The following is a 20,365-nucleotide window of genomic DNA, read 5'->3' on the forward strand; positions in this document are numbered from 1 at the left end:
CCCCCTCCCCCCCCATGTGTGTCTGTGTGTCTGTCTGTGTCTGTGTATCTGTCTCTGTACCATGCAAGTCAGGAAAACTGTTGATTCTTGTCTTCCATTTTGTTGGAGACACAATTTCTTGCTCAGTGCAGTGTGTGCAAGGCTCTGTGGCCTGTGAGCTCTAGAAGATTCTTTTGCCTTCATCTCGCAGTTTGCAGTAGAAGTGCTGCCATTAGAGACACTTGCCACCATGTCCAGGTTTCTGAGATTCAAACTTAAGCCTTTTTTTAAAAAAAAAGATTTATTTATATGGCTACACTGTCGCTATCTTCAGACACACCAGAAGAGGGCATCAGATCCCATTACAGACGGTTGTGAGCCACCATGGTTGCTGGGATTTGAACTTAGGACCTCTGGAAGAGCAGTCAGTGCTGTTAACCGCTGAACCGCCCCTCCACCCCAAGCCTTTCTGTTGTAGGCACATGGTGTGAGTGAAGGGCAGCACCACTGTGTGCTCCATGGGAGAAGCTCAGTCATCAGGCTTCATCAAGTTTACCCCCTGCTTTTAAATTTGTTTTTATTTCTGATTGCGTGCATGTCTGTGTATGAGTTCAGTGCTTACAGAGGCCAGAAGAGGGCACTGGATGCCCTGGAACAGGAATGGCAGGCAGTTATTAGCCTGGTGTGGATACTGGGAACTGAGAGAGTGGTAAACATTCTAAGCATCACGCCCCCCTTTAACTCCTCACCACTGTTGGAGATGGGGTCTCTGTGTGCAGCCCTGGCTGTCCTGGAGCTTTCTGTGTACGGTGTAGACCAGGCTGGCCTTGAATGCTCAGAGCTCCTCCTGCCTCTGAGTGCTGGGATTGAGGTCTGTGTTATGCCCCTCCCTTCTTTTCAAGCAGGATGTCAAGTTGCTCAAGCTAGCCTCACACTCATAAATTTGAGGCTGGCCTTGAACTTCTGATCCTCCTGCCTCTACCTACTGATATCATAGGTATATGGTGTGGCATGCTTTGCGCCTCATTTCCTCTCTACAATGTTGGCAGTGTTGGCTTCATGTTAATGTTGAAAACATGCTAGTTTACTCCATAAGGGTCTTAGGGGAACAGACTGTGCCAGCAGACAGACAGCACATGGGAAGACTGTCTCTGACCTTTGCTTTGTCTCCTAGGAGGGTGACCATGGAAGACCTTGGGGAGAACACCACAGTCCTGTCCACCCTGAGATCTCTCAACAACTTCATTTCTCAGCGAATGGAGGGAGCATCAGGCTTGGATGTGTCCACATCTGCCTCAGGGTCCCTACAGAAGCAGTATGAACAGAACATGCAGGTGAGCAGCCCTCTGGGTCTCTGGGTGGGCCAAATCAGCTTGGAGGCTAGATGAGTGACCTGCAGACACTTGTAGGCATTTATCAACCTGAGCAGTAGCTGGAGACCAGGGCCTATCTTGACCATGCTGGTTAGAGGCTGCCTTAGTTGTCTCTGTGGAAACAGAACTCAGGTTCTCACACTTGGGAGACATGGACTATACCAACAGTGTGATTCATTTATTCAGTTTATCTATCTATCTATCTATCTATCTATCTATCTATCTATCTATCTATCCATCCATCCATCCATCCATCCGTCCCTCTGTATCTATCTATCTATCTATCTATCTATCTATCTATCTATCTATCTATCTATCTATCTATCCATCCATCCATCCATCCATCCGTCCCTCTGTATCTATCTATCTATCTATCTATCTATCTATCTATCCCTCTGTATCTATCTATCTATCTATCTATCTATCTATCTATCTATCCATCCATCCATCCCTCTGTCTCTGTCTGTCTGTCTGTCTGTCTGCCTGCCTGCCTGCCTGCCTGCCTGCCTGCCTGCCTGCCTGCCTGCCTGCCTGCCTGCCTGCCTGCCTACCTGCCTACCTACCTACCTACCTACCTACCTATTGAGATATGTAGCCCTGCTGTCCTGGAACTCACTCTGTAGACCTGGCTGGCCTCAAACTTACCAAGATCTGCCTGCCTCTGTTTCCTGAGTGTTGACATAAAAGGTGGGTGCCACCATACCCATAGAGGCCAGGCAGAAGTTTACTGTGATTTGTAGTCCTAGTTCACTCTGTTCTAATTCCCAGGAATGCTCCTAGGGATACAGTTCCAAAGGGGCCAGGGCTCCTGAATGAAGGGCTTCAGGCTCCAGAAGTGGCAGCCATAGCTCCAGTTGGGTTAAGGCTTCTGGGCCCTAGGAGAGTGATGTTCCTGCCTTGCCTGGTCCTCAGCACACAATGACCACACCAGGCTGCTCCCAGGCTTCTTTGCTCACCTCTTTCCTGTCCCCCTTCCGCTCTGGCTGCAGCTGTTCTGTGATGAGTTGGGAGCATTTGTTCTGGAGTCCTGGGGATGCTCATGCACCGCCCAGCAGACTGGACAGTGCTTGCAACATTGGTTTGCTGACTGTTCGTCCCAGCACCGCCTGCCCTCAGCTTGTTTTGGTGGCAAGCGTTGTCTTTCATCCTGTGAGTCTTTTATAACTGTCCTTTGTGGTTAAATCATCCGTCTTCCTCCCAGTCCTTCTTGGTAGCACTGGGTATTGAACCCGGGTTTTGCACACACTACACAATCATCTACCATTGAGGTGCATCTTTGCCTTTATTTTATTTGAAAACATTTTTTAAATTTCTTTTACTTTATGTGAGTTAGTGCTCCTGCATGCATGTGTGAATTTCTGTCATTTTTGGGTCTTCTCTAATAACAGTGAGTGCCTTTACTATTGAATCACCTCTCCAGCTCCTACATCCTTGGCTTGAAGCCACTATTTTCTGAAGTGAACTATCAATAGATGGTAATTGTGTCTGAGTACTAGTGAAATAAGAAGATGGGTACTTTGTTTTTAAAAAATACTTGCTCTTGAAAAACCAAAAATCCATCCCTCCTTCTCTCCCTCCTTCCACACAGGAGGCCGGCCTCCATCCCTGGGACCTTGGCTACATGCGGCAGACCCTCCATCCCTCTAGTGCATCTCCAGGACCAGCCTTACTTTTTATTTTGATACAGATTTCATTAAATTGTTCAGGTTGGCCTTGAACTTACTCTGTCCTAGGCTGGTCTGGAACTGTGATCCTCTTTGTGGGTTCTTATTTGCCTTATTTGACATGGGAACTGAACCCTCTCTTTTCTCTTTGGGTACCAACTGCTCAGCTGGAGGAGAGAGCAGAGCAGATCCGTTCAAAGTCCTACCTCATCCAGGTGGAGCGGGAGAAGATGCAGATGGAGCTGAGCCACAAGAGGGCTCGGGTGGAGCTGGAGAGAGCGGCCAGCACCAATGCCAGGAACTATGAGGTGGGTCCAGCCAGCCCCAGAAGGCCAAGGGCTGTGTGCAGCACTTGTCAGACACCAAACTGGGGCCCAGCTGCTGTGGTCAGAGGCATTCTTCTGTGGCCACCTAATGCTGGCAGGTTGGAGAAGGGTGGCCTGATATGGGGATGTCTGCATAGGGGGCTCTTTGCTGTGTCTGTTTCTCAGCAGTCCTGTGGTGTGGGCAGACCGGCCTCTGACTGGCCTCTGCTTCCTCTTTTCTCCAGAAGAATTGTAGTGACCTGGAAGAAATATTAGGTGCTGGGGTAGGAGTCGGGTGACAGGCTCAGGAAATCTCAGGCTTTCAGAGATTCGTGGGGTCCATGTTGTATCCTGCCAGAGCCTCATTCTGTATTGGTCCTGGGCAACTTGACTAGTGCATCCCTGTGACTTGGGATTGTACAATGCAGGAAACTATAAGTTACTATTTATGTGCGTGGTGCAAAGGGTAGAGGGGAACCTTGGTGTCATCCTTAGGAATGCCACCCATTTCCTTGGAGACAGGGAGTCTCACAAGGTATTGGCCAGTGAGCCTGAGGGATCCTTTCTCTGCCTCCCACAGCTACATTCAAGTGCACACCCTGTTATACTCTTGACTTTTTATGTGGGTTCTGGGGATGAACCTGAGGTCCTCGGGCTTGTAAACCAAGCACTGCTGAGTAAGCCATTCTACTAGCCCTTGCTTCAGGTTTATTACTGGTTTTGCTGGGGCTTTCTAGGACTCTGATGGGTATGCAAGGGTCACTGTGACACAGGCTGTGCATCAGACCTCAAAGTCTGTAACCTTCCTTCTTTCCCTGTGACGGCCATATGCCCTGTTGTTGTCTGATGTGCCCGTCATAATTTTTCCTGTCCTTGTGGGAATGGCTAGCCTCTTCCTGGTGTGCTGCCGGTCAGGTGGATTTAAGTCTGGGATGTAGACTCGGCATCTTTCCTTTTTAATCAGTCTGAGACCGCAGACTGGGGCCAGTCTGCCTGTTTCAGGGCAGGTCTTCCTTCCTTAGATAAAGCTCTGTGGAAACATCTTCATAGACATCCCTGAAGGTTTGTCTTCTAGGACATTCAAAATCTTGCTAAATTGACAGTCAAGATTAACCTAAGAGTAGATCTGTTGCACTCCGGCCTATGTCCTGTGCTGGTGGCCTGGTCGTGCCTCTTAGGCAGAGCCTGTCTTCTGCCATGCTTCTCCAGTGTGCAGTGCTGATGTCTCCTCACCGGTGTGGAGGATGCTTGAGTGAGTGAGGGATGGCTCCCCTGGGGGTAGAAGCAGGCACCACAGTGATGAGAAAGCGAGAACTTGGTCCTTCTATGTCCTGCTCAGAGGTACTCTAAGGGGTGGGGTAGTGCTGGAAATGTCAGATTGTCCCTTGGAGTTTTGACATCTATAGTGGCTTTTCTGGGACAGCTCATTTGATGGTGGATAGATTAAACAGGTCAGGTGCCCCTCCACCTTGTGGGTGAGGCGGAAGGAAGGTCTGAAGCCCTGCCTGAACAGTGTCCTCTCTGAAGGAGTGCAAGCAGTGCTGCTAGAGTGCTTTCTGGGTCCGAAGTACTATGATACGTCTCCCCTCCCCTCTCCCTTCCTTCCTCTCTCCCTCCTTCCTCCCTCCCCTCCCCTCCCCTCCCCCCTCCCTCCCCTCCCCTCCCCCTCCCTCCCCTCCTCTCCCCCTCCCTCCCCTCCCCTCCCCTCCCCTCCCTTCCCTCCCCTCTCCCTTCCTTCCTCCCCTCCCCTCTCCTCCCCTCCCCTCCCCTCCTTCCTGCCTCCCTGCCTCCCTCAGTCACAGAGCAGACCTGTCTGATGTGTAGATGTAGACAGGTCTTCCTGCTGTTTTTGTTTGTTTTGTTTTGTTTTGTTTTAAAGGGGCAAGCAGTTTTTTTTTTTAATATTTTATTTATTATATCTGAGTACAGTGTAGCTGTCTTCAGACACAGCAGAAGAGGGCATCAGATCTCACTACAGATGGTTGTGAGCCACTATGTGGTTGCTGGGATTTGAACTCCAGGACCTCAGGAAGAGCATTCGGCGCTCTTAACCACTGAGCCATCTCTCCAGCCCCTCTTCCTGCTGTTTTAAGGCTGCCCTTGCAGACCTTTCAAGGTCTGGTTCAGCCTTGCTTCTCCCTAGGGGCTGGAGCCCTGTGTGTGTGCATTGAGTTTTGTTGGTTTGGGGCTGCAAGGCTGTTTTAGACACAGGTGACACCTGCTGTCATGGAGTAGGGTTGGCTGCTGAGGTTCCTGGAAGCTCTGAGTAGGGGTTTGGGTAGGTAGTTTCTGCTGAGGGCCGAGTACCTGTTCTCAGTCCTGTCCTCTCCAGACTCAGCTGGAGAAGTCCAAGAAGGCTGACATAAGTGATGGCAGTCATGATGTGACTGGACCTCAGTGCTGTCCCCACCTCTCTGAGCCACACAGCTCTCCTAGAGATTAGTGTGGTGGCCCTGAATGTGTGTGATGGACACTCAGGACAGCTGCAGCTGCCATCCAGTGCCTTCCTAGCTGTAGTCATCTTCTCCGTGGGGAGTCTCAACGCATTTTAATGACACCCTGAGCATGGCCAGACAAGATCTGCTGGCGCTGCAGAAGCTCAGCTTCATTCCAAGGTCAAGTCTGAATTGTAGATTCTCCGTGCGTTATCTTCTCTTGCAAGGCGGGGAGCAGTGAGCAGACAGTGTGACGAGTGTCGTGCAGTCCGCGCCAATTGTTTCGCAGAGTGGGAGTCACCATGCTTCCGAATCAGGAGCCCTGGAGTCCCGGGCCTCTCGGCTGGTCCTGGCTCTGTCCTTTGTGGCTGACAGGCCTGCCTGGCTTCTCTGCGTGCTACACTCCCTGACCAAGCTCTTCCTTCTCCACAGCGCGAGGTGGATCGCAACCAGGAACTCCTGGCACGCATTCGGCAGCTCCAGGAGCGTGAGGCCGCAGCAGAAGAGAAGATGCGGGAGCAGCTGGAGCGCCACAGGCTGTGCAAGCAGAGCCTGGACGCTGCCAGTCAGCAGCTGCGGGAACGAGAGGATGGCCTGGCTGCAGCCAGGGAGGTGAGCACAGGCCCCGTGCCGGGACCTAGACTCACCCTGGTGCAGATGGCTGTTTTCTAAGAAGAATGCATGTACCCATGATTCAACATGGTGACAGCAAGATGTCTTCAGTTTAGTTTTTCATCTGTCTCCGTGTGCGAGCATGCCCACATATGGGTGGGTACATGAGTGTGTGTATGGCTCTGAGGCCAGAGGCCAACCTGGGCTGGTTTTCCACAGGTGCATTCACCTTGTTGTTATTTTTAACTATACAAAAACATACCGACATGCGCATGTTAGTGCAGGTTCCCGTGAAGACGAGAAGATGCCATTAGATCTCCTGGAACTGAAATTAAAAAGCAGTTGTGGGCTGCTTGATGTGGGTGCTGGGACCTTAACCTGGATCCTCTGTACAGCAACAAGTGTACTTAATTGCCAAGCCATCTCTCCAACACCCTCCCTTGCCTGCCTGCATTGTATTTTGAGATAGGATCTCTTTCTTGCCTGATACTCACCAAGTGTGCTAGACTGGCAGGCCAGCGAGGTATAGGATGTACTGGTCTCGTCTCACTAGGACTGGGATTATGAGCAACACCACACCCAGCTTTTTGCATGGGTTCCGGGGGTAGAACTCAGGCTCTCATGTTACGGGCTAAACTGTCTCTTGCCTGCACCTTCATGTTATTCTATCATCTATCATCTATATCATCTATCTTATCTTATCCTATCTTATCTATCTATCTATCTATCTATCTATCTATCTATCTATCTATCTATCTATCTATCTATCTATATCATCTATCTATCTATCTATCTATCTATCTATCTATCTATCTATCTATCTATCTACCTATCTATCTATCTATCTATCTATCTATCTATCTATCTATCTATCTATCTAAGATCTATCTAGTAGTTTTTTGAGACAGGGTTTCTCTGTATAGCTCTCACTGTCCTAGACTCATTTTGTGGACCAGGCTGGCCTCAAATTCATGCTAGAGATGGGCCAGCCTCTGCCTCCTGAATGCTGAGATTAAAGGTGTATGCCAATACACCAAACTTGAAGCCTTCATTTTCAGTACATGCACTGGGAGTGACTTCGTTTTGGGGGCTGTAATCATAGTGAGAACACTGATTTTTGCATTCTACAGGGTCAGCGAGTGTGTTGAACATAGGTGTTGTTTGTTTTGTTTGAGGCAAGGTCTCAGTTTGTAGCCCAGGCTGGATTTGAGCCTGAGACAGCCACCTATCTCAGTCTCTACAGTCTTGGGATGACAAGAGTGAGCTTCTCCACGTTTCTGCCTTTGGTCTTTGTAAATGTGAATTTCATAATTGACCAGTCCATTGATTTTGTGTCTTCATATATGTTTGGTACATGGCTTCCTGTGTGTACCTATTGGCTTCCCCAGTGTTGCTTTGTTTGGGCAAACAGGGTGCAGGGTTACAGTCCTCGGGCAACTCTCTAGCTGCTGCTATCACTTGCTGGACTGTTAACAGCCACCGTGACTGAGGTATTGGTGTCACTGTCATCTTGTCTGTCATGGATAGGGAATGTTCTGTAAGTCCTGTTTCTTTTTTCTCCAGAAGATGTAAGACTGCCATGCCTGTGGATTTGCATGTCTTTGATTAGCAGTGAGCTCTGTTAGCATCAGAGGCTGCCTTTGAACCGGGCTGCAGGTGCAGCACAGTCCCGGGAAGCTGGTGCTGGTGTGTTTTGGAGGTTGCCTGAGTGAGGGTTTGGAGAGAGTTGGACCCCCCCCCCCCCCAGGCCTCCTGCCCCTCTTCTGTGGTGTTTGAGATCACAGGTGCCAGAAGGGAGCAGCTGAGAGCTCCAGGGGCCAGCCGCATGGTGTCATTGGTATTCTGTCCCCATACCTTCTCCACTTGATAGATCCTTGGAGCGGGCTGCGGGCTATTTTTGCCTCTGCAGTGCCGGGGAGCATGTTAAAGTTGTTGGCGCATCTGTCTTCCGAAGCAAGTCTTGGCAGGAGAGGAGCCGTGATCTGTTTCCAGACGAGTGGGTTTTTGCTTCACATGGGCACAGGCCTGGCCCAGGTCCTTGGCCCTTTCACAGTAGAGGAGACCTTTGCATACCCCTCGGTGATGAGTAGGAGAGGCTCGGTGGCCTTCCTTAGGGAAGCACTTCCATGTCAGTCCAAAGTCACAAGCCCTCCACTGCAGGTTTCAGTCGTGTGCCCCGGTTCATCACCCCATCCCCCAACCCTCTGCAGTTCTGCCATTCATCTGTTCACGTGTGGATTTGCCCATCTCCTCCATGGTATTTGTCCTTTATCAGGGTAGGCTGTCTGTCATAGCACCTAGTGTCCTGTGTACTCTACTGAATGCAGAGAAACCTCCAAAAGGTGGCACACACTGTTAGATGTGTGTGTGTGTGTGTGTGTGTGTGTGTGTGTGTGTGTGTGTGTGTGTGTGTGTGCATGCGTATAGTGTGTGTAGTGTGTGTTCTTGAGGTATGCATGTTGCATGCACGTGCACACACATTGTCCACATTTGGCAAGCAGGCATTGCTGCTGAAGGCTCTTTCTAGTCACCGCCCACCTTATCTTGTGACATGGGGTCTTTTAGTAGACCTGGGGCTGTCTTCTGGCTTGATTAATTCCAGGAGTTTCTTGTCTGCTTCCTTAGTGCTTGGATTGCAGGTGTGTGGCACCACACCTAGTGTCCCAGTCAGGGTTTCTATTGCTGTGACAACACACCAAGACCAAAAGCAGCTGGGGAGGCAGGAGTGTTTTTTTCAGGTTAATAACTTATTGTCTGTCATGGAGAAAAGTCAGGGCAAAGGCTCAAGGCAGGAGCCTAGAGGAGAGAGCTGGAGCAGAGGCTGTGGAGGGACACAGTTTACTGCCTTGCTCCTCATGGCTTACTCAGCCTGCCTTGCCTTGTAGCACTCAGGCTCATCTGCCCAGGGAGGCACCACCCCAAGTGAGTCAGGCTGTTCCATATGAATCCCCAGGGAGAAAATGCCCCTTAGACTTGCCCTCAGGTTGGTCTGCTCGGAGCATTTTGTCAATTGATGTTCCTTCGCCCAAATGACTGTACGTTTTGTCCAGCCGTCACAGAGCTAGCTGGCGTGCCTAGCTTATCTCATGATGCTGGAGATCTGAGCTCAGCTCCTCCTCATGTTTGTCCTGCAAGTACTTTACTGATGGACCTTTCCCCAGTTTCCTGATTTTAAGAAAAGGTTTAGTTCATTTTATTTTTGTGAATGAGTGTTTTACTTGCTTGTATCTAAGTATACTTCATACATGTTTGTTGTCACAGAGGCCAGAGGAAGGCATTAGGTCCCTGGAACTGGAGTTGTAGATGGTCGTTCGTCACTTTGTGGGCACTGAGAACTGAATCCAGGTCCTATGGAAAAGTGGACAGCGTGTTTAACCCTGAGCCAAATCTCCAGTCCCTTTATTTTTGTTTTTGTTTGTTTTTATTTTGAGACAGGGTCTCACGTTGTCCTCAGACTCACCATTTAACTCAGCCTCAGACTTGCATCCCTCCAGCCTCAGGCTCTCAGGTGTTAGGATTAAAGGTCTGCCATTGTCATCTGGTTTGAACATGTTCTTTTTTCATTTTGATTCTTTTCATTATGTGTGTGGATGCATATGTGAAGCTCCGAGGACGACTTTGGAGTTAGGTTTTCTCCCTGCTTTATGTGAGTCCTTTCTGAGTGGCTAGTGCTCTACCTTCCTTCCTTTCTTCCTTCCTTTTCTTTTTTTGTCACAAGGATTTATGTAGTTCAGGTTGGCCTCAAACTAGCTGTGTAGCCAGATAATATTGAAAGACTTTTCTCCCTGGGGAGGGCACTAGGCACTAGGCTATGTCTGCTCCTTCCCTTCTAAGTGATGAAAGACACTCTTGGGGAACCATTGAATTTCTTAGGTCTCCTAATGAGCATGCATGATAGGGTAGTGATAGGAAGTGGGTGACCCCAAAGCAGCTACACTGAGAAGTCTACCCAGTGTGAATATGGCTTCCCTACAGCTATGTAGATGAATCCGTCCTCCTTTAGTCCTTCCCAGCCTGTGTACTCTGTCCCCTCCCCAAGACCCCCAGGGCATGTGCCATTAGTGCAGACTTGAGCATAGGTGGATGGGCAGGACGTGGGAATATGAGTGGTTAGATACGTGGGATGCATTGTCCACAAACCCAGCGGTGACAGCTAAAGTCATGAAGACAGTAGCCATTCGCTTGGGAGAATAGTGTCATTCAACAGTAACCTTGGCTTCTGGTCCTCCTGCCTCCACCTCTTCTCTATGCCCACATTACAGCCCTGTGTCACCACCACCAGGCTTTGGACTTGTTCTCAATACCATCCTAGCCTGCATGTCGTGATGAGGTTTCACGCTGCTGTGAGGTAGGCTTCCCTGAGCCAGCCTCCCACAGGACACGGGCTGTAACACTGACATACATCCCAGTGGCTTCCCATACACAGGGAAACAAAAGCTGTAGCCACTTTGTAGAGGATGCTGCTTAGAGAGAGCTGCTAGGCCCCAGTGTGGGGCTACCCAACACCACTTAAGGACTTTTTTAGGCCCACTCTGGTAAGGTTGTTTTTTCTTTTTAATAGTGGTTTCAGGTCACTCTTTGCAAATATTAATTTGAGTAGCAGAGTCTAAGTGGGTTGGCTTCCCTGAGTGTCTAGGCTAGTGTGCTCTTTCTTGGAAAGCACTTGGAGAGACCTACTAGTAAGGTATATGTGGAGCAAGGGTGGGAGGTTCCCCCAGGTTTGTTTGTGTGGACATTCAATGGTGTCAGATGTACTTTCTTTTTTTTTTTTTTTTTGGTTCTTTTTTTCGGAGCTGGGGACCGAACCCTGGGCCTTGCGCTTCCTAGGTAAGCGCTCTACCACTGAGCTAAATCCCCAGCCCAGATGTACTTTCTGTCCATCCTCGAGTCTACTGGACTGGGCCTACTGGCTTTGCTCTGACACTGTGTTTTTTTTCAAGTACTATGGCTCTCCATTAGCTTCTGGCCCAGCTTACTTGCTTGTTTCACATTTTCCTATCCTGAGATCTATTATGGGAGGGATTCTAGGCAGGGGCTCTGCCACTGAGCCTCGCCCCAGCCCCTCACTGGGGGATTCTAGGCAGGGGCTCTGCCACTGAGCCACACCCCCAGCCCTCACTGGGGGATTCTAGGCAGGGGCTGTACACTATGCTGATTCCCTGTGCCCCCATAGGAGATTTCAGGTAGTTACTCTACTATTGTACCACGTCTTCTGCCCACTTTCTTTTTGAGATTAAAAAGAATATTTTTAGTTACATTTATGTGTATGGAGTATATGTGTGTTTGTGTGTGTGTCCAACCATGTGTGTGGTATGTGCATGTGAATATAGGTGTTCATGGAGGCTGGATACAGGAAGCCTTGTATTTCCTGGAGCTGGTATTATAGACAGTTGTGTCACCTGATGTGGGTGCTGGGAACTGAATTCGAGTTCTCTGGAAGAATAGTATGTGTTCTAAACAACTGGGCCATTTCTCTGTTTTCAACTTTTATTTTATTTTATTTTTTTTTTAAAGATTTATTTTATTATATATAAGTACACTGTAGCTGTCTTCAGATACACCAGAAGAGGGCATCGGATCTCTTTACAGATGGTTGTGAGCCACCATGTGGTTGCTGGGAATTGAACTCATGACCTCTGGAAGAACAGTCGGGTGTTCTTAACCACTGAGCCATCTCTCCAGCCCCCAACTTTTATTTTTTTTAAGACAAGATCTTACCATAGAGCCCTGGCTGGCCTTAAATTCACCTGGTTCTCCTGCTTCTGCCTCGTAAGTGCCAGAAACTGTGCCTTTGTGCTTTACCTTCTTTTTACTTTTTATTTTGAGATAGGTTCTCGTTAAGCTGCCCAAATTGGCTTTGGATCTACTCTGTAGCTTTCATGGCAATTAAACTTTTAACTGACCTGCTTCAGCCTCTTAAGTAGCTGTGTTAACAGGCCTGTTTCGCCAGCTGAGCTCTAAAGCTGAGTTCTGATGATGGCCTGCATCTTGGCCAGGATCTTGCTATCTTTCCATCCTGGGTTACATTCTGTTGGGATGTTGACTTGCAGGTGCTAGCGAGACTTAGAGTGTGATGGAGGTCGGAGGTGGGTGTGGAAAATACTGAGGTAGACATGTGGGGTCCAGGGTGCTGGGTGTGGTAGCCTGCATGCAGGCTAATACTTTAGAATATCAGACATAGCTAGGACTAGCTTTCCTAGAGGCTATGACCAACATCTGTGTCAAATGTGTGGAGCACAAGGCAGGTGTTGAGCCAGGGTGCTCGTAAGAGACTGTGTTGTCTACTCACCACATGCTTGTAGGACACTGGGCTCTGTTCTGTCCTAGGTAGCATATGGGAGGTCACTGTCCTTCCTTTCTCCTTGGTCTCTGTGTGAAAGCCATGCATGGGTACTTTTGGTACATTGTCTGCATGCAGATGGGACCCCAGCAAGCAGCCAGTTTTTTTTTATTTCCAGACGATTAGTTCATTGAAGGGGCGAGTCTCCGAGCTGCAGTTGAGTGCGATGGACCAGAAGGTACAGGTCAAGCGCCTGGAGTCTGAGAAGCAGGAGCTGAAGGAGCAGCTGGAACTGCAGCAGCGGTAAGAGCATGGCCAGCCTGTGTCAGTTGCTAAGACAGTCCATAAACTGCATGAAGGACACATAGTGAGGCCTCTGGCCTTGGGAAGTGTGTGTCAGAATCAGAGGGTGACAACTTAGTATTTGTCTTCCTGGAGCTGGCTTCCACAGAGGGGCCAACCTAAGTGAGGTCTTGAGGGTATGGGTTGCCATGCTTGGACCAGCCATTCTAGGTCACAGAGGAACAGATGAGTGGTGGCTAGTGGGTAGCAGTCAGAAGCCTTTGGATTCTGCCCTGAAGGTCTGGTTCCAAGTTCCTAGGGCAGGCATTGCCTTAGTAATGTTCAACCCCCTGTGTGCGCAGGTCTGGGTGGCCTCTGATGCTTGCAGTAGCACAGGCTGACAGACACTGTGGATTGAGTGGTGGACAGAAAACCAGGTCATGCCACAGGTAGCCTGGGCTCCCTTGGAACCCTATCAGACAATGTCACAATCTTAGAGCCTGTGCTCAGGACTTGATGTATCCCCGGATAAGATAGGTGTGTATGTGTGTCCAATGTGGGTAAGGTTGAGGTGGCACTATGAACTGGTCTTGTATGTACTATGCCCTTCTCTCACAGGAAATGGCAGGAGGCAAATCAGAAGATCCAGGAGCTACAGGCCAGTCAAGAAGAGAGAACTGACCAGGAGCAGAAGATTAAGGTAAGTGCTTCCTGTCAGTCTGTGCAGCTTCCTATACTAAGCAGGGGTGGAGGCAGTCCTGTCACTCACAGACCTTCCTGCCTAGAGGATGCATGCTGATTGTCTCGTGGATGCCAGGCCCTGTGCTGGCTCCTTGGGAGGCCAAGTGAGTACTCAAGTGCTCAAGTGTCCCAGTGATGAAGACCCACAAGAAATCCACGGGAAAAGGCTAACACAGAGGACTGCAATCTAGGGTTAGAGAGGTGTGCATAGGATACAACTGTGAGCCTAGCCTGTTGAGGCTGAGATGAGAGGATCATGAGTTTGAGACCAGGTATTCCATGAAGTAGGTTTAGAGGGGGTAGAGCATGGCTGAGCTAGGTCACCAGGCCAGGGCTGTTGATTTAAGTTCAGCCTCCTTTATTACAGTGAATGTCGTTGGAGAGGTGGTGCCTTGAGCTTCCTTCCATGGTTTCCTGTTGTCTTTAGTGTGATAACCAGTCCCAGGAAGGAGGTGTGTTTCCTCTGCTTTTCTGTGTGTGTGTGTGTGTGTGTGTGTGTGTGTGTGTGTGTGTGTGTGTGTGAGAGAGAGAGAGAGAGAGAGAGAGAGAGAGAGTTCCAAGGCAAAAAAGTAGGCTTTGCTTGTTCCTTGTGCCTTTGTTGTCTTTTTTATTTATTTGCTTAAAGATCTATTTTTATTTTTATGTATGTGTGGGTGTGGGTATCTGCAGAGGCCAGAAGAGGCCTGGAATTGGAGGTTAAGTTGTGAGCTCCTATCTGGGTGTTAGGACCTGAATTTGGGTCTGGGAGAGCAGCAAGTGTTGTGTGTTGCTGAGCCCTCTCTCTAGACCCAACCCCAGCCTTCTTACCTCTCATGTTTCCCTCATGCATAGAGGTTGATCATTCCGTCTTCTCTGTCACTTTGTTCCTACTACTTGACTCTACCTGGACGGAGCTGGGCTCTATGAAGGGTCCGGATCAATTGTTTTGGTCCTGTTTTACAGACAGCTTGTTCAGTGACTTGTCAATAGGTGCCCATGCTGCCTTGTTGAGGGCCATAGTGACAGGCGCAGTGTAGGGAGGCCTGTTACACAGTGGGATCAGACGCAGGTATTGCAGGTTCATTACCCACACAGCAGAAGCTGTGTTCAGAGGGCCCTGTGGCACTGGGCGGTTAGGGAGCAGAGGCTTGGTGCTGTGTGCCCAGGCACAGGCAGGAGGAGCAGTGGTGTGGGTACTGGCTCTTGGGTGCTCCAGGGCTGCTGTAGCGGTGGTGTTGAGGATGCAGCATAGTGGATTAGCCCCGGAAGACGTCCTAGACTGTCCGGGCTACAGAGACCATTAAGGTCCTAGGACAAATTAGAAGACCCCTGAGGCTCCCATGGCTTTGTTAAAAAAAATGCTTATTTAATTAAAAATTAGGTTTATATGTTGGAGGTTAGTTAGTGTTATTTCTCAGGATGTTGTTTACTTTTTTCTTTTCTGGACAGACCTGGCTGGCTTGGTTTTGAATTTAATCTTCTAATATTTATGTATTTAATGTGAGTCGTTCTGTGTAGCTCTGGTTGTCCTGGAAATCACGATGTAGATCAGGCTGGCCTTAAACTCACAGAGATCCACTTGTCTCTGCCTCCTGAGTGCTGGGATTAAAACCTGTGTTACCATACCAGTCTTTAAAAACAAAAAGGTGGGGGTTGGGGATTTAGCTCAGTGGTAGAGCGCTTGCCTAGCAAGTACAAGGCCCTGGGTTCGGTCCCCAGCTCCGAAAAAAAGAAAAGAAAACAAACAAACAAACAAACAAAAAAAAAACAAAAAAAACCAAAAACCCCCAAAAAACAAAAAGGTGTGTATGTTTGTATGTGTGCATGTGTGTTGGGAAGGGGTTTTAGGGCCTTATGCTTTCTTGGATGGCAAGTGATTACTGACTGAGCTAGCTCTCTAGCTTCTGGCACCTCCATTTTTTTTGTGTCTTCTCATAAACTGACTGTCATGATCTCTATGTCTGTCTGTCTGTCTTTTCCAGATCAGCCTGTGTGTCCTTCAGACCAGCCTCTCTGTTTTATAGAGGCTGTGTTTGCAGTTTCTCTGGCTGCTTACTGCCCTTTCTCCTCTGCCTCTCACAGGACCTGGAGCAGAAGCTGTGTCTGCAAGAGCAGGATGCAGCTGTGGTGAAGAGCATGAAATCTGAGCTGTTGCGACTGCCTCGGATGGAGCGTGAGCTAAAGAGGCTGCGTGAGGAGAACACTCATCTAAGGTGAGGCTCATGCACAGCCTGCTGCCCCTAGCTGGTAGCTGGCTCCCTGGGCTTGGTGTTCCTTGGGTTTGTCCTCCACATTCGTGACTGTTCTGGCCCTGTAGGGAGATGAGGGAGACCAATGGGCTGCTCACAGAGGAGCTGGAAGGTCTGCAGAGGAAGCTGGGCCGCCAGGAGAAGATGCAGGAAGCTCTGGTTGATCTGGAGTTGGAGAAGGAGGTGAGTAGTGGGTGCATCATTTCTCCGGCCATCCGCTGCCCTGTCCAGAGCACCCTAGGCATCTCTGTCCCACGCTGGTCACGCTGGTCAGCTGTGGGGATGCTGTGCTTGTGTGGTGGGTAGTGCAATCAGTTATGAGTCTGCAGTCACTGCTGCCTATTGCAAATAGAAGAGTCTTTGATTAAAGCTGATAGTGATACATTCTATGGGCATACGTGTGGCTGTTTAGAGGACAACGTAACGGATCCATTACACACAATAGTTGTTACTTCTATACTAAGGTCTATCCTCAACCATGAACTCTTGACGGGTTTATAGTACCAGATGGTGGTTCCCTCTTTTAGAGTGAGTATCAAATCCAATCAGAAAACTGTTGGTTACCCTGGTAACGTGTAGTTATAAGATTATAAAAAAGCTGTCTTTTATCCCGCATTAGATCCAGCACCTTAGTGCCCCCAAGATATCTGGTAGATCTCTTCATCTCAGTCAGCAAAGCCTCTCACCCGCTCTGCCCCATCCCACATCACACTGCTGATGGCTACTCCTGAGCCTGGCAACAATCTCTCTACCCGTCTAGTTACCAAGGCAGGTGGCCACCATGCCAGAAATATACATCCCAATTCCATGGCAGCCTAATGTCTCCAGCCACCACATACTCTCTTGAATTCAATTAAATCACCATATGAAAGAACACACAACACAATAACCTCTGATCCAATTGATAAGATATAATTGCCTACCTAGACATACAAAGCTCTGTACACACCCATCCCTTAAGAATATTCATAACAACTGTAAATGTGCAGAGGGGAATCTTAACATCTGCCTCCATGTTTTCTCCACTGCCTCTCTTTCTTGTTCCAGTTTTCTCCCCTCTCTAAAACTTTTCTCCCGCCCATCCTTCCTTCTCATCCAGTGACATGCCTCGTTCTATCTTGTACCTGCCCTCACCTGTATAATGACATCATCCTACAATAACATACCTGCCATTGCTGCACCTGTAGGCTCATTTTGGCTGCTTGTTATTGTGCACACAGGCTCTAAAGCTGGGTAAGACTGTTGGTGCCAGTTCTTCCCAGCAGCCTGCATAGCACTTCGCAGAACTCCAAGGACTAACTAGCAGGGAGGAAGCTTCTAGCTCAGTTCTAGCTGGATTTATCTGTTCTCCATAGTATGTGCTGTCTTTAGCAACAAGGTCTTAAACCATGTAATTTTAGTGGGTAACCAATAGGAATGGCTACTATACTACATTGTATTAGAGCCTTAGAGGGCTCTCTGGCCTCCCTTTTGTTTTGAGACAGGGTCTCTCCCTTAACCTGGGCTAGCTAATTTAGCTAGGCTGGATGATCAGGGAGCTCTGCCTGTCTGTTCTCCTCCAGGATTGGATGTTAGGTGTTTGTTCCTATGCCCAGTTTTTATTAAATGAGTGTTGGACAATGAACTCCAGTTCATGCTTGTGTGGTAAATTGTTTGCTTCACTGAGCCATCTCCTCAGTTTCATCTCTGTCTTCTTTTAGAAGTCCAAGGCAGGGCTGGAGAGATGACTCAGCAGTTAAGAGCACTGACTGCTCTTCTAGAGGTCCTGAGTTCAATTCCCAGCAACCACATGGTGGCTCACGACCATCTGTAATGGGATCCAATGCCCTCTTCTGGTGTGCCTGAAGACAGCGACAGTGTACTCACAGACATAAAATAAAGAGTGCTGGTTGACATTAGAGAGTTCTCTGTGACCAGCCTGTGCTGTGGTTCCTACCTATTCATGCTGTACCGGACAGGCCTCTCTTGGACACTGAGTTTTGTAGGCAAAAAGACCTAGAACTTTTTTGTCCTTTCCTCTGGCATTCAGCTCAGAGAGCCGTTCTTTCATTCTTGCATGTGTGAGTTAAGTACAGAGCAAGCAGAAGTAAAAGAGAACTGCAGTAAGCCGCAGAGAGAGAGAGAGAGAAGCAGCAGACAGCAGAGCATCTCATCGGGAGCGCACAGCAGCCCGCAGAGGTGACTTCAAAGCCTGCTGGAGTCCCAGGTCTGATGTCTCTCCAATTGCGGAGGCTTTTGGCTTCACATTCCCATGATAGGCATTTTATACCATGAGTAAGCAATGGTTACCTTTCTTGAATGGTTGCTCTTCTAACTCTTCTTAAGGGCCCACAGTCCCGCTATCCCCTAGGGTTTCTCTGTATATCCCTGGTTGTCCTGGATCTCAACTATTGACAGTAGACAAGGCTGGCCTGGGACTCAGAGACCCACCTGCCTCTGCTTCCTGAGTGCTGGGATTTAAGGTGTGTGCCACTATTGGGCAGGGGCCAAAACTTTGTAATGTCACAGTCATAGGAGTTTATAGTTCTCTTTTCTCCTTGTTGTAGGACCAGGGGTCAGTTTGTGCAAGAACTTGAAATAAACTGGTTGGACTCTGAGACAATGAAGGCCATCTTGGTCCTTGAGCCCACCTTCCTAGGCCCAAATGTCTTGCAAACAGCACATGACATTTACCAACATAACTTATATTACACCTGGATGTAAGGCCTTTGTCTTTGACAGTTTTAGAGGTTTAGGGTGCTTAGGGTGAGTCCTATATAGACGTGCGCTTGCTGTTGACACTAGGTTAGCCCATGCCCCATCTGTCTTGTGGAGAGTGGGCAGGGCGTGGCTGGGAACAGTGTCCCGTGACTCTGGTGGTAGCTGAGCACCTGTCACACCCTTTCACGGTTTTTATCTTATGCTTGTGTGTGTGTGTGTGTGTGTGTGTGTGTGTGTGTGTGTGTGTGTGTGTGTTAGAAAGAGTGAGTCCCTGTGCCTTGGTGTGTGTGTGTGTGTGTTAGAAAGAGTGAGTCCCTGTGCCTTGGTGTGTGTGTGTGTGTGTTAGAAAGAGTGAGTCCCTGTGCCTTGGTGTGTGTGTGTGTGTGTTAGAAAGAGTGAGTCCCTGTGCCTTAGTGTGTGTGTGTGTGTGTGTGTGTGTGTTAGAAAGAGTGAGTCCATGTGCCTTAGTATGTGTGTGTGTGTGTGTGTGTTAGAAAGAGTGAGTCCCTGTGCCTTAGTGTGTGTGTGTGTGTGTGTGTGTGTATGTGAGAAAAAATGAGTGCACATTCCACAATGTATGTGTGTATGTATATATGTGTGTGTATGTATGTTAGAAGGAATGAGTGCACATGCCTCATTGTATATGTGTGTGCATGTATATATATGTATGTGTGTGAGAAAAAGTGAGCCCACATGCCACAGTGTATGTGTGTGTATGTGCATGTATGTGGGGAAGTGAGTGAGTGCATGTGCTATAGTGTGTGTGTGGATTCCCAGGAGAACTAGTGAGAATAGACTTTCTCCTACTGGGTGTATTCTGGGGCTCGCACTCAGGTCCCCAGGCATGGTAGTGAGTTCCTTCACCATCTTGCTGGCCCTTAGTATATGGCCAGTACTGGGCACAGGTATTTTTAAGTATAGTTAACTTTTATTAAACAAACCTCCAAAAGATTTTCAAGGGAGAATTAAAAGGCTAATCAACAGATTGTTCACAAAAATTAAGTATCTATTTGGGTTAAAAAGTGAGTCCATACACAGACCTTAAATGTTGCACCAAAGTCAGCTCCAAATTAATCATTGATCAAATGTAAAATGGGAAACTATGCATATTTTTCTCCCATTATAGCAGACAAAATAACATTTACAATATCTTAGGTTTTATATCGACTGTTTAGCTATAACTTAAAATAATTATTTATAAAGAAAAAATAACATGATAATTTGAACTTTACTAAAATTGGAAACTTCTTTGCAAAATGAAAATATAAGCATGCACAGTTTTTGTTGTTTTCACTGTATATTCTTGGCTGGCCTGGAACTAGCTGTGTAGACCAGGCTTGCCTTGAACTCTCAGAAGTCTGCTGGCTTTAAACCTCCAGTTCTGGGATTAAAATCATGGCCCTTGTGGGCCAAGAACCTTGTTTTTTTTTTTAATTATTTAACTTTTTATTGATTCTTTGTGAATTTCACATCATGAATCTCAATTCCATTCATCTCTGTGTTGCTTTGTATCTGCCCTCTGCCCTTGCAACTTCCTCCCAAGAAGAAAAAAAAAATTTGTTGTAGAAGCTATACTACGTCACAGTGTATCCCACAGTGCACCCTTTCGCCTGTTCGTCTTAACTTGCAGATGTTCAATGCAAAGAGTCACTGGGCTGGTTTGAGACTGCTGGCTTCTGCTACACCGTTGGCTCCTCATAGGAACTCCTCTGGGATAGCCTGTTGTTACTCTGTGTCATAGAGATCTTGCACGTTTGGATCTGCAG

General features: G+C 48.2%; 1 protein-coding gene across 3 annotated transcripts in view; it reads left to right on the forward strand.

Annotated features, from left to right (window-relative positions):
* Mad1l1 (mitotic arrest deficient 1 like 1) overlaps nt 1–20,365 on the forward strand; it is a 309,793-nt gene that overhangs the window by 6,586 nt on the left and 282,842 nt on the right. For 2 of the 3 annotated variants that reach the window (NM_001109387.1, XM_063271650.1), the window contains exons 2-8: nt 1,154–1,313; nt 3,184–3,324; nt 6,189–6,368; nt 12,827–12,951; nt 13,549–13,630; nt 15,733–15,863; nt 15,968–16,082. In NM_001109387.1, coding sequence (NP_001102857.1) covers nt 1,164–1,313; nt 3,184–3,324; nt 6,189–6,368; nt 12,827–12,951; nt 13,549–13,630; nt 15,733–15,863; nt 15,968–16,082 — 924 coding nt within the window. In that variant the 5' untranslated portion in view covers nt 1,154–1,163. Of the gene's footprint in view, nt 1–1,153; nt 1,314–3,183; nt 3,325–6,188; nt 6,369–12,826; nt 12,952–13,548; nt 13,631–14,043; nt 14,124–15,732; nt 15,864–15,967; nt 16,083–20,365 lie in introns of those variants that run through there. The other variant, XM_017598453.3, reaches the window with a different exon arrangement.

Source organism: Rattus norvegicus, chromosome 12, assembly GCF_036323735.1.
Source record: "Rattus norvegicus strain BN/NHsdMcwi chromosome 12, GRCr8, whole genome shotgun sequence".
NCBI lineage: Eukaryota > Metazoa > Chordata > Mammalia > Rodentia > Muridae > Rattus > Rattus norvegicus.